This window comes from Nelumbo nucifera, chromosome 1 (genome assembly GCF_055504915.1).
Source record: "Nelumbo nucifera cultivar China Antique chromosome 1, China Antique-T2T, whole genome shotgun sequence".
Lineage (NCBI taxonomy): Eukaryota > Viridiplantae > Streptophyta > Magnoliopsida > Proteales > Nelumbonaceae > Nelumbo > Nelumbo nucifera.
In genome coordinates, this window is record NC_142649.1 from 22,925,119 (window position 1) to 22,943,380 (window position 18,262).

General features: G+C 39.2%; 1 protein-coding gene across 2 annotated transcripts in view; it reads left to right on the forward strand.

Annotated features, from left to right (window-relative positions):
* LOC104605785 (putative L-ascorbate peroxidase 6, chloroplastic/mitochondrial) overlaps positions 1-18,262 on the forward strand; it is an 85,352-nt gene that overhangs the window by 54,302 nt on the left and 12,788 nt on the right. For both annotated transcript variants that reach the window (XR_016078758.1, XM_088892054.1), the window contains exons 6-10: positions 6,216-6,283; positions 6,375-6,461; positions 7,354-7,428; positions 7,509-7,586; positions 7,686-7,790. Coding sequence is in view for 1 of the 2 variants with exons in the window: in XM_088892054.1 (XP_088748180.1) it covers positions 6,216-6,283; positions 6,375-6,461; positions 7,354-7,428; positions 7,509-7,586; positions 7,686-7,790 (413 nt within the window). In the remaining variant the exon portion in view is untranslated. The remainder of the gene's footprint in view (positions 1-6,215; positions 6,284-6,374; positions 6,462-7,353; positions 7,429-7,508; positions 7,587-7,685; positions 7,791-18,262) is intronic.

The window sequence follows — 18,262 nt, forward strand, 5'->3', positions numbered from 1 at the left end:
CCACAAATCAGTCGAGCCAAGAAAAGCCTCCAGACAAGACCGAGTTCAATAAGGAGGAGATCGAAAAGTTAAGGGGGCTTCTGGGATCGTTGGAGAAACCTAGTGGTACAGGCTCTCTTGCAATCTCAGGTAAGTTTTCTATTCCTCACGGGCTAAATGTCTCAGATGAACCTCTTAGGGATTTATGGGTTATTGACTCAGGAGCCACAGATCACATGACTCACTCCTCGCTACATTTTAGCACTTACACTCCCTGCCCAAGCAATCGAAAAATAGCCATTGCAGACGGTTCCCTTACTACCGTAGCTGGCTTTGGGGATATCCATATTAATCCATCACTTACACTAAAAAGTGTCCTTCATGTTCCAAAATTGTCCACTAACCTGATATCCATCCAAAAACTCACCCATGACATGAACTGTAATGTGCTTTTCTATCCTTCTTACTGTATATTTCAGGACCAGGATTCGGAGAAGAGGATTGGACTTGCTAAGGAGAAGAATGGACTCTACTATCTTGAAGAATCATGCAAATCAAAAATTGTCCAGGATAAGTTATCTCTGTCATTCCTTTCATCATCCAACAAAGACACCATTTGGCTTCATCACTTTAGACTAGGACATCCATCTTTTGGAATTCTGAAAACTATGTTTCCCTCCTTGTTTAAAGGATTGAGTGTTGAATATTTTCATTGTGATGTGTGTGAATTTGCAAAACACAAGTGTGTGCCCTTTCCAATCAGTAACAATAGAAGTTCAGTCCCATTCTTTTTGATCCATAGTGATATATGGGAACCCTCCACAGTTCCAAATGTGTCTGGCTCACGATGGTTCGTCTCTTTTATTGATGATTGCACTAGGGTCTCTTGGATCTTTCTTCTTAAATCTGAATCAGATGTAAGTAGTGTACTCCCAAATTTCCATAACATGATCCAAAATCAGTTTGGGGTCAGAATCAAACGATTTAGATCGGATAATGCACGGGATTATTTCAACCAAACTTTATCCCCTTATTTTCAAAAAGAAGGGATTATCCATGAATCCTCCTGCATTAATACTCCACAACAAAACGGAGTAGCAAAAAGGAAGAATGGTCATCTACTAGCTGTAACCCGAGCCTTACTTTTCCACCAGCATGTTCCAAAAACCTATTGGGGGGAAGCTGTGCTTAAAGCCGCATACATTATAAATCGATTACCTTCGAGGGTGTTGGGATTTAAAACACCAATGGAAACACTTTCTCAATTTTATCCCGATCTACGTACAACAAATAATCTCACCCCAAGAATCTTTGGATGCACTGCTTTTGTCCATGTTCATACCCATAATAGAGGAAAGTTAGATCCAAGAGCCATCAAGTGTATTTTTGTGGGTTATTCGTCCACCCAAAAGGGTTATAAGTGTTACCACCCACCTACTAAAAAATTCTTTGTCTCTATTGATGTCACTTTTGAAGAAAAAACACCATATTTCACTCAACCTTATCTTCAGGGGGAGTCTTTGTCATTCATTGAAGATAAGGACAGAGAATTGTTCCCGCTTGGTCTACCTACAGTTTCTCAACACCCAAACTCAGTATCTATACCAGTTCAATCCGTATCTGCACCTATCGAACCACCTCAAACCAAACCAACTTCTTCACCCATTCATACCAGACCAATGACAGAGAATGATGAATTTTGTGACTCTATGAGATTGCAGGTATATTCAAGAAGAAGAAACCAGGATCCTAATCTTGTGCAGGTTCAAGATTCAACTCCTAATCCTGAGAATGAGGTAAATACAGTTCCAGAAATTTCTTCTGAATTAGCATCTGACCAAGATCTTCCTATTGCTCTTAGGAAAGGCACAAGAGAATGCACTAAACATCCCTTATATCCCTTAGCAAATTTTGTGTCCTTTAAAAAATTCTCACCATCACATAGGAGTTTCCTAGTTAGTCTAAACACCATTCATATTCCTAATACTTTATCTGAGGCATTATCTGATGAGAAATGGAAAGATGCTATGAGAGAAGAGATGCAAGCTCTAGATAAGAATCAAACATGGGAAATTGTTGACGTACCACCAGGAAAGAAACCCGTGGGCTGCAAGTGGGTTTTCACAGTAAAGTACAAGTCAGACGGCTCTCTAGAAAGATACAAGGCAAGACTCGTGGCAAAAGGATATACACAAACCTATGGTGTTGACTATCAGGAGACATTCGCTCCAGTGGCTAAGATGAATACGGTAAGAATTTTGTTGTCACTAGCAGCTAACTTCGACTGGTACTTGGGGCAATTTGATGTAAAGAATGCTTTTCTTCACGGTAATTTAGAGGAGGAGATATACATGGATATTCCTCTGGGCTTCAAAGGAAATCTAAAAGGAAATGAAGTTTGCAGGTTGAAGAAAGCACTATATGGTCTCAAGCAATCACCTAGGGCATGGTTTGGAAGATTTACTAAAGTTATGCTTGCCATCGGATACAAACAAAGTCAGGGAGATCATACACTCTTTATAAAGTATTCGGATGCAGGGGGAGTCACGGCTCTTCTGGTATATGTCGATGACATAATTGTGACAGGAAATGATGAAAAGGAGAAGGAAGCCTTGAGAAGATGCCTAGTCAAAGAATTCGAAATAAAAGAACTTGGGAGATTGAAGTATTTTCTACGGATTGAAGTACCTCATTCCAGAGAAGGCATCTTTATCTCACAACAGAAATATGTAACAGATCTTTTAAGAGAGACAGGAAAGTTAGCATGCAAACCATCCTCCACACCGATTGAGCCAAATCACAAATTGGGAGAAGCAAATGAAGATCCTGCCATGAATAGGGAAATGTACCAAAGATTAGTAGGAAAACTTATATATCTTGCCCATACAAGGCCAGACATAGCATATGCCGTGAGCGTGGCTAGCCAGTTTATGCACAACCCGAAAGAGGTTCACCTACAGGTGGTCTATAGGATACTACATTACCTAAAGGCTAATCCTGGCAAAGGAATCTTGTTTAAAAGAAATACTGGATTAACCCTAGAGGCATACACCGATGCAGATTATGCAGGCTCTCCCATGGATAGGCGGTCCACTACAGGTTACTGTACGTTCCTTGGAGGAAATCTTGTGACATGGAGGAGTAAGAAGCAGAATGTGGTAGCTAGATCAAGTGCGGAGGCAGAATTCAGGGCAATGGCTCAGGGAGTATGTGAATTACTATGGCTCAAGATAATTTTGGAAGACCTAAAGATCAGATGGGAAGGTCCAATGAGATTATTCTGTGACAACAAGTCAGCTATTAACATTGCTCACAATCCCGTCCAACATGACAGGACAAAGCACATTGAGATAGATAGGCATTTCATAAAGGAAAAGCTGGATAGCGGATTAATTTGCACTCCATACGTCTCAACGAATGGTCAACTGGCAGATGTGCTGACAAAAGGGCTTTGCAGTGTGGCATTCCAAGGACTTATCTCCAAGCTGGGAATGAAAAATGCATATTCACCAGCTTGAGGGGGAGTGTTGGAAAGTAGAAGATTGACTCTTTGATTGATTCTCCATAATTTTAGGTCCATCAGTTTAGGAAACTTAATTTCCTAGAATCATGGGATATTAATTGGAGAATCCCACTGATATGGAAATTAGTTTTTTAGGAAAAGTTAGTTTCCTATTTTATCACCCTGTAAATTAGCTCTGTAATTCTATATAAAGTTGTGTATATGCTCCTTCCAAAACAATACAATCAATTCATTTTTTCTCTCAAATTTTCACACCGATCATTCACTTTGTCCGACAAAGGGGCTGATCTTGTCACTATGATCACCCACTCAGATGAATTATCGGACTGTCCCAACATACCCAGGTTTTGACCCCCTCTAAGGATCTCACTGATTGGCATACAAAAGACAGCCCAATCCAACACATAGTGCAGTATCATAATCGAGTCTAGGGGTTAGGTGTAACATTCCAGTTTTGCCCATCTATCTCCAAGGTCTAGGGCAATACTGGAATTCTGGTCCGGTTCAGGGTTTCAAGAAAACTCACACTGCATGTACCTCAAGTCTCACCTTGGCAGCTGAGACAAGCCACCCCAACCAACTTGGTGGCACATCAGTGTTAGCCTTGGCAGGATAAATCTCCCCAGATCTATCCAACGGTTGTGAAGATTCTAAACTAACACGAGTCTCATATGTGTCCAGTTTAAGGGTATTACACAGAAACACACCATGATAACATGAATCAAATATGTACTTTATTCATTTACATTAAATGTCATAATGTACATCATTATGATTGGAGCTAAGGGCATACACTGTCTAACATACCCAACATTTTGTTTGCCTCTTTTGGGGCATAGATACTTCGCTTTCTTCTTGTTCCTTTCCAGGGACTTAACCTGACAAATTTCCCCCATCTGTTTCCGTTAACTTGGATATAGGTCACCATTCCTCTGCCTACATGTCTTTGATGTTCCACATTGTGCTCCCGATCATTTAGCACCTTTTGCAAAAAGTCCACCATCTGAATCACCTCCTCCTCTAGTGAACTCCTTGACCAAGCTCCTCTTCCATGTTCTGTGATCACCAAATCTCCATCTCTAAATAGCAGAGAATCTAGTTCAAAAGTTTCAGAATTGTGCTTAACACCATCACCACATTGATGAATCTCGTTATTCCAAATCTCCCACTCCAAATAGTAGTATTACTATTTAATAACATAGTAATACTTTTTCTGATAGTAAGATAAAGTATCATTAAAAGAAAAGAATTACAAGAATAAGATGAAGAGATTTCACCTTAGGATGACAAAATAAAACTTCTTACAAGAAGAAAGCCAAAACTACTAGCTATCCATAATCAGTTGCATTGTACAAAGAGATAAAAATCAGAAGTAAAAAATAATGAAAATTTGGTAATTGGGTACACTTAATCACATGCACATGTACTGAAAATAAATATAAAAATAGCATTTCTATTAGTTTATCATAATTATTTTAAATGTTTATCTTTTCTTGTAAATTTTGATAAATTAACTAGTTTAAGTTATCAAAACATGATACATTTTTGTACCAAGTTAATAAGTGAACTTTCAGAAATAGTATTGCTCTCTTACCTTATAATGCTATATTTTACTCATTCTTACTTTTTGACTGAGTGATTAATTATAATTAAGAGTATATTATTTTCAAAAAAATTAGATATTTTTTACAACATATTATGAAACAAAATATTCAACTAAATAACTATTTTTTATTGTTTTTTATTATTGTATAAATTTTAATTTTTTAAATTGATTATTTAACTGAATCCTGTCAAATTTTTACCTAATATCTTGCTGAAATTTGGAATTTATTCATATAATAAATTGAAATTTTCATTGATAGATAAAAAGGAAAGTAATTTTCTAATCTTATTAAGTTGGGAAGAGGGATCTTTGCTACACAACCTACTCTATTCTAGCCCCATGGCAGAAAATCGAGACTGTTTATCATTAGAGGGGGCCCTCTGGATCGAGCATGTGTTGAATCCTCTAGTCCACTTCAGACTTCAGAGTTCAGTCCTATTCAAACCTTGGATCGGAGTTTTGTTTCATTATTAATAGTGCTCTATTTTTTCAATTTTTATTTGAAAGTTGTCCATAAAAGATAGCCTATTTAGAAAAGTAGACTGTTCACCATATAGGGAAGTGAATCTACTTTTTGTCTTATGTTTTTAGTTGTATGTGAGCAAAAAAGCATACTAAGTGAATCACCTATTTAGAAAAGTAGACTGTTCTCTTTTGTATAAGAGAAGTTAAACTTGATATATAATCAGCACTGAGAATATGGTGGGTTGGACCTAGGACCCACTCTACACAGGATCCTAACATGACAAGACCTGGAACTGATGAACATAGTAGGATCCCAGTTTGGTACATATGAACCTGGCCCCAGCCCAACTCGTTGACACTCCCACTTTCAGTTTTAATCTGTTTCAGAAACTCTTAAACTATTCTATAAACCAGGGTCCATTTCTTGGTGCAATCATAAAATCCTAGGCTGACAAATGACAAGTGCAAGAACATAGATTTGAGTCTGAGAGTGGCCACTTTGTGCATTAAAAATGCTGAAGGTTAGGTCCATATCCAGTCTATCGATCTCATGACCCTGGATAGCAAGGAGCATCATTGGGTAATGACTCCTTTTTCTGCTATTCCAGAAACTAACTTTTAAGGTTTTCATTTTATGTTTAGATGCTGGTCCCCCATCACCTGCTGCTCATTTACGTGATGTCTTCTACCGGATGGGATTAAATGACAAGGTTACATTCGATGTACTCCATACATGATTCTTGGATTTTATTTATCATTTGTCTCCATTAGTCTATTTCAACAGTGGGCTGTTTTTTACAGGAAATTGTTGCATTATCTGGAGCACACACTTTAGGGAGGTCTAGGCCAGAGCGTAGTGGTTGGGGCAAGCCAGAAACGAAGTATACAGTATGTAGATCAAAATTTTCCATTTGAAATGGTGGTTATTTGAATGAAAAAGAAAACATTTTCTTTTCCATTCAATCTCCCTTTTTATGGATTTTTTTATCATACATGTTTTAAGCACAAAGCCATTCTTGTCATGAGAAATGTCTTTTTTTTATTTCTAACTATTAATTTTTTATTAGATATTGGTAAAGAATGAATTTACATACAGTTATGCAAGCATCCCACATTATGGGCATCTGCGACCTTACCTTTCTTTCAACTATTTAAAATGCATTTTCAATAGTTATCCCACATCTGCCACCATGCTCATTTCTTTTAACCATTTAAAATGCAATATCAATAATGTCAACTTTAGTCTCTCAGTATCAATTACTCAGATCAATTAAATGTGCTTACAGTCAATATCAGTAGGCTTATTAATTGAATGGGCTAACATATTTAATGGTGGTATGATTTGATTTATGATTCTTAACTTGGCTCTTGGATTTCATTTAGGCTAAAATTGTGGTAGCTGACACCTTATTCTTTGTTACAGTAACATTTAGTTGATATTGTTATCATCGTCATTGTCATCAATGTCTTTATTACTATTATCATTGTATTAATACAATACAACCAGATCTTTCTTAGGAAAATATGGCACCTTATAATCTAATACAGAAATCCAGTCTAATTTTTAAATTAGTTGAAGGCAGGTATATTTGTTAAATCAGTATGTTTACTGTCTTCAGGTCCTTATGTATTATGATTCTAGGTTTCAATCATTATATCTCTGCTCTCTCTCTCTCTCACGCACATAAAACAAAGAAATGGAACATTTAATTGAACAATCAAAAAGCTTGTATTTCTTGTTAGGCATTGATTTCAGACTATGTTACTGGTTGCATGACAGAAAGATGGACCAGGAGCACCAGGAGGACAATCGTGGACTGTGCAATGGTTGAAGTTTGACAATTCCTACTTCAAAGTATCAACATGTAACATCCTTTATCATATAATAATTTGGATTTTATTTTTTCTAGTGATGATTGATCCTTGATCTCACAGGACATCAAGGAGACAAGGGATGAAGATCTACTGGTTTTGCCAACTGATGCTGTTCTATTTGAAGATCCATCATTTAAGGTAAAGGAATAAATTAATTTCTCATTTACCTGAATTTATTAGGAACTTGTGAGAATATATGATGTAGCCCATATTGACGAAATCTGACATACTTTTCAGGTATATGCTGAGAAATATGCAGATGATCAGGACACATTTTTCAAGGATTATGCTGAAGCTCATTCAAAACTCAGCAACTTGGGTGCGGAATTTGACCCTCCTGAGGTATTTTACTCTCTCTCTCTCTCTCTCTCTCTCTCATTTTCTATCAGAGATGCCAAGAACTTTCAATTGTATGTTTAGTTCTTTCATACCCTAGTTTGATGTGTATCCTTGTTTGCACTCCTGCAAATCCAAATCTCAATGTTCAAGGTGCTGTTTAAGAGATTTTGATTAAATTGAATGGTAAAATTATCTGCCCAACGATAATCAATGGAAGTCTTTTGTATTGCAAAGGGCATTCTCAAATGTTTGACAGATCCTAAGCTTACATCTGGTACTATTGATTACAATGAAAGAATATACGAGAACACCAAAATCATGATGTGGTTGTAGAGTATTATGGAATCCAAACTTAAAAGTATCAATCTTATGTTTTTAAATATAGGAAATCTCTGAACATGTTCAACACTTATACCTTTGTCAAAATAATGTTGCTAGAGAGCTAGAGTTTATCAATTATTTCAAGAGTATTTTCTACTTCAACAAGGTGATAGTCAATTAGTCATGTTGAGTCAGAGTCAAGTCGAAAAGGCAAAAATAAAAGAGAGAAAAGAACAAACAGTTTGGTGGGTGTGTCACCTTGTGCCTGTCGACACCCTAAAAGAGATATTTATATTAAAGAAAGTAAAAGGACAAATCCACCCTTAGTGTACAAAAGAAAGAATACAAAAAATAGATGTACGTCAAAAGAAGTAAAAGTACAAAAATAGCCCTACGACTAGATCTTCTCATTGTCTCTACACTCCCCCTCAAACTGATGCCTAGGAATAAGCATCGGTTTGTCCATGAGAAATAGATGTCGAGCCCAAGTAATTGCTTTTGTCAATAGGTCTGCCAGTTGGAGCCTAGAGGAGACATGGGGAAGGGATATAACACCCTCAAGAAGGAGGTCATGGATGAAGTGGCAATCAACTTCTATGTGTTTGGTGCACTCATGGAAGATAGGGTTCGAGGCAATTTTGATTGCACTGACATTGTTTGCATAAAGAGGAATAGATGGTGATGGTTCATTAAGTATTTCAAGTACAAGAGCTCAGAGCCATATGGTTTCACTACACATGGAAGACATAGCTCTGTACTTAGCTTCAGTGGAAGATTTTGATACAGTAGGTTGTTTCTTGCACTTCCACAAGATAAGGGAGTTGCCTAAGAATACACACAAGCCAGTAGTGGACTGTTAGGTGTCAAGGCATTCAGCCCAGTCAGCATCTGCATAAGTCGAAAGGTTAATGGGGGATGAAGAGGAGAAGAATATCCCATGTGATAAGGTGCCTCGTACATATCTAATGATCCGATGAACTGCAGATAAATGAGGTTGTCTTGGAGAATACACAAATTGGCTCACCAGTTGGACTGCATATGATATATCCGGCCGAGTCATGGTGAGATAGATTAAACTCCCCACTAGTTGACAATAAAGAGTAGGATCTTCTAGAAGAGAACCATCATCTTTGCTAAGTTTCAAATTCAGTTTTAGTGGGGTATCCACAATCTTGGAATCACTAAGATTGGCCAGTTTAACTAGATCAGCCACATACTTTTGTTGGTTAACAAAATAGCCCCTAGAGTTTCGGCTCTCTAAAATCCCCAAGAAAAATGTCAGAGGCCCTAAGTCCATCTTAAAGGATTTACTGAGTAACTATTGCAGCTCAGCAATTCCTTCTACATCATCCCTTGTAATGAGTATATCATCGACATAAAGAAGTAAGATCGTCACTCTCTGTTTCCGCCTTAAAATGAATGAAGAATAATCTGAAGAACTCTGGATAAAGCCTACATCAGTGATAACAGATTTGGACTTCTCAAACCAGGCTCTAGGAGTTTGCTTCAAGCCATAGAGTGATTTCTTCAGATGACAAACAAGTTGTGGGTCTGTACAATATCCTGGAGGGGGCTTCATATAGACTGTCTCCTTCAACTCCCCATGGAGGAAAGCATTCTTTATGTCCATCTGATGGATTGTCCACTGTTTGGCTGCAGATATAGCTATCAAAAGTTGTACAGTGTCATTTTTTCTATAGGAGCAAAGGTCTCCTCATAATCTATCCCAAATTCCTGTTTATAGCCTTGTGCAACCAAACTAGCCTTGTATCTATCTAGGCTCCCATCAGATTTCAATTTCACGGAGTAGACCCATCAACTCCCTATGAGAGATGTCTCAGGTGGAGCTTTGACCAAGTCCCGGGTGTCATTCTCAAGAAGGGCTCGGATCTTAGAATCCATGGCATCTTTCTAGTGTGGTTCTACTATAGCTTGTTGGTAAGATATGGGAATGTCTGTGGTAGATAAAATAGTAGAGAAGGAGCTATGGTCCGGTGAAAAACCATAGCGATCAGGTGGGCGAGAAATTCTAGAAGAACAACGTAAAGTGGGTACAGTGGGTTCAAGTGGAGGATCAGGTGCACTTATTGGGGCAGTTGGAGTGACTGGATCAGTAGCTGGTGGTGGAGCGGAGGGGGGCATTGAGACTGAAGAAGACCGTTGCTTCCTGAAGTAAGTCTGAAGTTGCTGCGGAGGTGATATTGGTATGCTTGAGGTACTTGTAGAGTCAAAACTGTGCAATAAGTGGAAGGAGCTGGAAATTTTACAATATGTTCAAAAAAAGACACACTCTCAAGGAAAACTACATTACGAGAGATTTGAATACGATGAACCGAAGGATCATAGCAAAGGAATCCTTTATGTTCAGAATTGTACCCCATAAAGGCACACAAAGCCGCTTGTGTAGTTAGCTTTGTGCATTCATGAGGTGGAAGGTGAACAAAACAAGCACAACCAAAAACCCTAAGCATAGATAGATCTAGAGGTTTGTGGAAGAGAGTTTTGAAAGGAAAAGAATTATTTAAAACAGATGAAGGAAGACAATTTATGAGATACATAGTAGTGTTGGCCGCCTCCACCCAAAACCAAGAGGGTACATGGGAATCTTGTAGAAGTGTTCTGACTACACTCAAAATATGCCCATTCTTTCTTTTTGCTACCCCGTTTTGTTGTGAGGTGCCTGGACAGGATTTTTGGGATTGAATTCCATGTTGTAAGTTTGGAAATCCCCATCAAAATACTCTCCCCTTGAATCCGATCGTAGCACACATATCCAGGCATCAAATTGGGTAGTAACATAAGCATGAAAGTGCTTAAATACAGAATAAACTTCAGATTTCTTTCAAAGAAAATAAATCCAAGTGAAACGGGTGTAGTCATCAATAAAGTTACAAAGTACTTATAACCCAACTGTGAAACAACAGGAGACGACCAAAACATCACTATCTATTAAATGAAAAGGAACTGTAGCATTCTCAGAGTGAGAAGGAAAAGGTAAAATATGATTCTTACATAAACCACAAGTAGTGCAATCTTTATTAACATTCTTAAAGGAAATAGTAGAAACATGTAAACTATTAGAAGCAAATAACTAATCAAGTTTCTTAGAAAACGGATGGCCAAGGCGTTTATGCCACAAATGCCAATCACTATTACAATTAAAGGACTCAAAACTAGAAGTGGTAGAAAGCAAACAAGAAGTAAAAACAGGTGCAGCCTTATTCTTCTCAAACTCCAGAGCAAATAGTCGTCCCATTCTATGCCCCCTCCCCTTCACCTCCCCAGTTTGCTAGTCTTGTATCAAACAGCCATCAGAAGTGAATGAGATAGTGTTACCTTCCTCTACAAGTTGGCCAACAAAAATTAAATTGGTGGTGAGCTTAGGTACAAATAAAGTTTTGGATAAATGAAACGGAGATGACATAGAGGTAGGTAAATACAAATTATCACAGCCAAGTAAACCTAGTTTTTCACCATTTATAGTGACAATGTGTTTATTGGGAAGATGGGGTTTGGGATACTGACTGAGTGTGGCCCCTGTTATATGGTTAGAGGCTCCTGAGTCAATATACCAAAGGTGATTTGGTGAAGGACAATAGGTTGGTGACTTACCAGATAGGCCAATAGCAGAGAAGGCTGAGGAAATGACCGAGGACATGAGCTATTGAATCCGTTCTTCAGACATGCCACCAGAGGTGTCATTTTGGGCAACCACAGAGGTAATAGAGGAGGCATCTGATCCATCTACAACAGTCTGATAGGCCTTCTTGTTTCCTTTCTTCTGATTTGATCCACCACTTTTCTGAAGCCGAGTAGGGCATTCAGTAATGATATGGGCGAACTGCTTACAATAAGTGCATGTATTCTTTTTCTTGCAATGGGAGACGACATGCCCAAACTCCTTACATTCATAGCACTATACTTTAGAGAAGTCCTTCCCTTTCGGTTTGTTTCCAGGAAGACAGCATCAATGTTGGAATCTTTTCTCCTATCAAGAGTGGTCTGTGTAGAAAATCTGGTTGAGTATCTAAGTTAGGAAATGTTCCTAAGCACAGGATATTAGATTTGACAATTTCAAACTCAGGCCTGAGATGCATTAGAAAATGCATAATCTTCCTTCTATCAAAGTGTTCCTTCATATACTTCACACAACAGTCCGACGGATCCTTTCCCATGTGTACTAACTCATACTCTATCCAGAGGTTAATAAACCCTGCATAGTATTCCTGGACTTTCCTTTCTCCCTGATCATATGAGAAGATGCCAACCTCTATCTGGTACTGTCTAGAGGTGTTCGATTGTTGATAAACTTTCTCAAGGTACTTGTACATCTCATAGGCAGTCCTGTACCCTCTCATAGGGATTGCAATGCCAGTTTTGACTAATCCTAGGATCCATGATGCAATTTTTACATTGTCGATCTTCCACTGATTAAGACCCTTAATATCTGAATCATCAACTTTAGCTATAGAACCATCCAGATATCCCCAAAGACCCTTGGCTTCGACATGGAATTGAAAGTTAAACTTCCACAAAGCATAGTTTGTGCCATTGAATTTAATAGGGAGAACCTCCATCCTTTCTAATGCCATTGAAGGACAAATGACAGCAATGCACACTTCAAGGAAATCAATAAAATTCGAACTAGAGGATAGAAAAGAGAGTACCTTTCAGCTGAGGTCCAAAAAAAGGTAACTGTAGTATTCTGCCGAACTGAAAAGTGGATCAAAACCCTTCAAAATCAAAACTGATGCAAACCAAACCAAAAGGATTCAGTAGATCTGCTCTGGGCGACACCAGATCTAAGATTTTAGGCTGATTCGATGTCTCTACAAGGAGATCCAAGAAGAAGGAGAAATCTGATGGCACAACATTCCAGAGAAATGATCTGTAAAGTTCAGATCTGAAGCTTCTCTAGGAAGAAGATTCAAAGACACTCAAGAGCCTCTCAAATACTGTTAGAGAGTTCTTGAGACAGCAGCAACAGAGATGATTGAAAAGATACTATATGCAGATCAGATCGTGACCTGCTCTGATACCATGTCAGAGTCAAGTCGAAATGGTAGAAATAGAAGAGAGAAAAGAACAAACAGTTTGGTGGGTGTGTCACCTTGTGACTGTTGACACCCTAAAAGAGATATTTATATTAAAGAAAGTAAAAGGACAAATCTGCCCTTAGTGTACAAAAGAAAGAGTACAGAAAATAGATGTACAACAAAAGAAGTAAAAGTACAAAAATAGCCCTGTGGCTAGATCTTCTCACTGTCTCTATAGATGATTACTATGAAACTCTTCAGATTTCTTTTTCTTTTTGTTTTTGTAACGAGTTGAATGTATACCAAACACTCAATAAAAGTTTCAGTATACAACAACAACAATGGGACAGCTTTGATGTTGCTCATTTCCTTTTAAGGTTGAGGTTTAGATATGCGTCTGTTGAGCAAGAGAAGAGAGGAGTAAGATAGGAAGAGAGGAAGAGAAGAGAGGAGAGGCGAGAGGACTGAAAGCCCCAAAAGAATACTGCAGGCGTGTGCAGTAGATATTATTTATACTAGTTTGGTCGTACAACATAAAGTATGAAGAAATTACAAAAGTACCCCTGCGGTACTAAACTTGTGTACAACATCTGCCAACACTCCCCCTCAAGTTGGAGCATAGATATCAATCATGCCCAACTTGTCACAAAGATCATGATGTCTGGAATGGTTTAGCCCTTTTGTAAAGATGTCTGCAAGTTGGTTCTCAGAGCTGACATAGGGAGTACATACTTCGCCTGTGATGACCTTCTCTCTGATAAAATGCTTGTCAACTTCGATGTGTTTTGTTCTATCATGTAGCACTGGGTTAGTAGCAATGCTTATAGCTGCTTTGTTATCACAGAATAGAGTCATAGGTTTGTCCACTGGGAAACCCAACTCACTCAACAGATTCTTTATCCACATACCTTCAGCTACTCCGTGGGCCATTGCACGATATTCAGCTTCAGCACTGGATCTAGCCACCACATTTTGCTTTTTACTCCTCCATGTAACAAGATTCCCTCCTATAAAGGTGCAGTAGCCACTAGTAGTCTTTTTGTCACTTTGAGATCCAGCCCAATCTGCATCTGTATAAATTTCAACTTTCAAATGCCCATGCCTTTGAAATAACAAGCCAGCACCAGGAAACTTCTTTAGATATCGGAGAATTCTCTCTGTTGCTTCAAGATGAGTGGACCTAGGTGCATGCATGAACTGACTGAGGACACCAACAGCATATGCAATGTCTGGACGAGTCATAGAAAGATATAACAATCTCCCTACAAGCCTCTGAAACTGTTTCACATCCTTGAGAGGTTTACCTTGGCTGTCACCTAATTTATGGTTGGGGTCAATGGGAGAGTCAACTGGCTTCACCCCCATCTTTTCAGTGTCCTGAAGTAAATCTAGGACATATTTCCTTTGAGAAATGAAGATACCCCTTTTTGGTTGGGCAACTTCAATTCCAAGGAAATATCTGGCAGGTCCTAGATCCTTCACTTCAAACTGAGTGGCAAGGAAACCCTTCAACCTCTGAATTTCATCCTTCCAGTCACCAGTAACAATTATGTCATCCACATATACTATTAAGGCAGCCATTTTACCTTCTCCTCTTTTCACAAACAGTGTGTGATCTGATTGACATTGCTTGTATCCTTTCTGCTGAACCGCAACATGGAATCTGCTGAACCAAGCTCTTGGTGATTGTTTCAGCCCGTATAAAGACTTCTTCAACTTGCACACTTTCTGTTCATTGCCTTGAGCCAGAAAACCAGGGGGTTGAATCATATAAACTTCCTCTTCAAGGTCACCATTCAAGAATGCATTCTTGATGTCAAGCTGATGTAGATCCCAATCCAGATTAGCAGCATGAGAGAAAAGAACGCTAATGGAGTTCATCTTGGCAACAGGGGCAAAAGTTTCTGCATAATCAACTCCATACACTTGAGTAAACCCCTTTGCCACTAAGCGAGCTTTATACCTCTCCACCGTTCCATCAGCCCCATGCTTGACAGTGAACACCCATTTACATCCAACTGGATCCTTTCCCTTAGGAAGATCAACAAGTTCCCACGTGCCATTTTTATGAAGGGCATTAATTTCTTCCTTCATGGCATTTTTCCATTCAGGTACTGAAAGAGCTTCTGCCACATTCTTGGGGATAGGGACACTGTCAATAGAGGTAAGGAAAGCACGAAATGAGGGTGAAATGTTCTCATAGGAAACAAAGTTGGAAATGGGATGTTTAGTGGTGCACAATCTAACACTTTTCCTGTGAGCAATAGGAAGGTCAAGGTCATTAGCAGTAGAGGAATCAATTTCAATAGAATCAGGAACATCATTGGGAGCCAAGTTACCTGAGTGGGTATGATCCTCCCCTGAGGAGTTTGGTGGCACTGGAGGTACAGCTTCTGGATTCTCCACAGCTCTTGAATTTGGTTGGCCTTTGCGACGACGAGAAAAGACACGAAAAGGTGGAGGATCAGGAAAAGAAGGGAGCTGAACCAGTTTCTCCTCATGCCTACACTCCCCCTGAGGAGAAATAGGAAAAAAAAGGCTCATCTTCAAAGAAAGAAACATCCATGGAGACATAGAATCTCCGAGAAACAGAATCAAAACAACGATACCCCTTTTGAGTGAAGGAATAACCAAGAAATATGCAAGGGATAGCACGAGAATCCAATTCCCCACGGGTGGGAGACAGATTTTGGACAAAGCACCGACAACCAAATACACGAGGAGGAATAGAAAGAAGGGGGGCCTTAGGAAAGAAAAGCTGATGTGGGGCTTTGTACTCTAACCAATGAGAGGGCATACGGTTAATGAGGTAGGTAGAACAAAGAACAACCTCAAGCCAAAAATGTTTGGGGACATTCATATGAAGTAGTAAACCCCAAGCCACTTCAAGGAGATGTCGGTTCTTCCATTCAGCCACACCATTTTGTTGTGGTGTGCGGGCACAAGAGCTACGGTGAAGTGAACCACGCGAAGCAAAGAACTCTATGACATCACTATGACAAAACTCTTTTGCATTGTCTGACTGAAAAATTTGGATTTCAGTCTGAAATTGAGTGAAGACCATCCACTGAAAATCTTGGATAATTTTTGGTACTTCCTCCCTGGTTCGCATCGGATATACCCAAGTATATATCAAATAATCATCAATGAGGGTAATGAAATACTTGTAGCCACTCTTAGATGGTAAAGTAACAGGGCCCCATACATTAGAATGAACAATGTGAAAAGGAAATTCAGATTTACTATTTTTCTGAAGAAAATGAGTTCTACAATGTTTACTTAACTGACACGTTTGACAAGAGAAATCGGAAACAGACATTGATTTACACAGTTCTGGAATACAACTTTCAAAGACTCAAGAGACAAATGACCAAGACGACAATGCCATAAATAAACTTTACTCTTACAGGACTGACACATAGACTCTGTAACATGAAGACCAGCCTTATTCTCCAACATGTAAAGTCCATCAACCATACGTCCCCTACCAATCGTCCTCCCCGAGGCTAGATCCTGAATCACACAATGAGAAGGGAAAAAAGTCATGGAGCAATTTAACGAATTAGTAACACTACTAACAGAGAACAAATTAATGGGAAATTTTGGAACATGAAGAACATCAGAAAGGGTAAGACCAAGAGGAAGAGAGAGGGTTCCTTGACCAGCTATGGAAGTGTATGATCCATCAGCTAGTCTCACCTTGTCTCTTTCAGAAAGAAGGTGATAGGTTTGAAAGTAAGAGGACGTACCAGTCATGTGTTTTGACGCTCCAGAATCAATGATCTATGGAGAGTCAAGGTTGTGAGAAGCAACATGGAAAGCTATGGTAGGGTTACCTGACGTAGATGCAAATGAGGTTGAGGGGGGAGCATCCATCTGACGAATTGCTCTACCATAGAGCTCTAAATGGTCACGGAAGGAATTCATAATATCCTCCTTCGGGTCAAATCCAGAGAGATGTGTCTGAGTCACAATAGGAATGGGGGGCTGATTCTCCCGAGTAACCATGTTGGCCATGTGGTATTTCTTTGTACTTTGCTGTCCGGACCTTTTATTCACATCTGAACCTTGCTTCTTAGTCAGATCTTGAGCCCATTTTGGTTTCCCATGAAGATCCCAACAAGTATCTTTGGTGTGTTGGGGTTTCTGGCAATGAGTGCACCACAATTTGTCCTTTTCTTCTGTTTTTTTCTGGAGATCTCCTTTCCTGGAAGAAGATCCCACACTAGTAGAGACACCCCCTTTTGTTGCCAACACAACTGCATCCCCACTAGGGCTGTTCATCAAATTCCTTATGCTCTCTTCAGATTGTACAAGAGCATAGGCTTCCTGAACTAATGGAAGATCCTTAGAACTGAGAATCTGTACTCTGATAGATTCATACATAGGATTCAGACCATGTAAGAAGGCAAACACTCTTTGCTTGGGAGACAAGTTTCTTGTACATTTTGGCATCCTCATCACACTTCCAATCCACATTCTGGTAATGGTCCAACTCCTTCCAGACAGAAGTCAAGTTAGAGTAATATACTGATAAACATCTCTCCCCCTGTCTACAAGTAGATGATGCTGCCTGCAGTTGATAGATCTTGGCATAGTGTCGCAGTTCTGAATATGTAGATTTTGCTTGTTCCCAGATCTCATTTGCAGTTTCAGCCCACATGAAATTCTTCCTTATTTGAGATTGCATGGAGACCAAGAGCCAAGACATAACCATATTGTTCTCTTGATTCCACCTATCATATTCAGCATTCCCAGAGGGTGGTTCTTTGATTCTCTCATTAATATAGCCTATCTTCCCCCTTGCAGTGATGTATAACTTGATCCCTCTTGACCACTCTAGGTAATTTAAACCATCAAGAGAGACAGCAGCCATAGGAAAGGATAGGTCACCACCCCCACTCATTCCATTCAGCATTGAGGAAACTCCAGATGTGGCTGAATCTTCACTACTCATGATTTCAGGTTTAAGAAAACACAGCACCCAAAGAAGGAGCACTGCCTCACAGAGCTGTTACAGAAACAGGTCCTTATGACCTTCAGTCCACAAAAGAAAAAGCACTTGCTATTGCAGCATACAAACAGGTCCTTCTGGCCTACGGTTTCACAGGGAGCCAA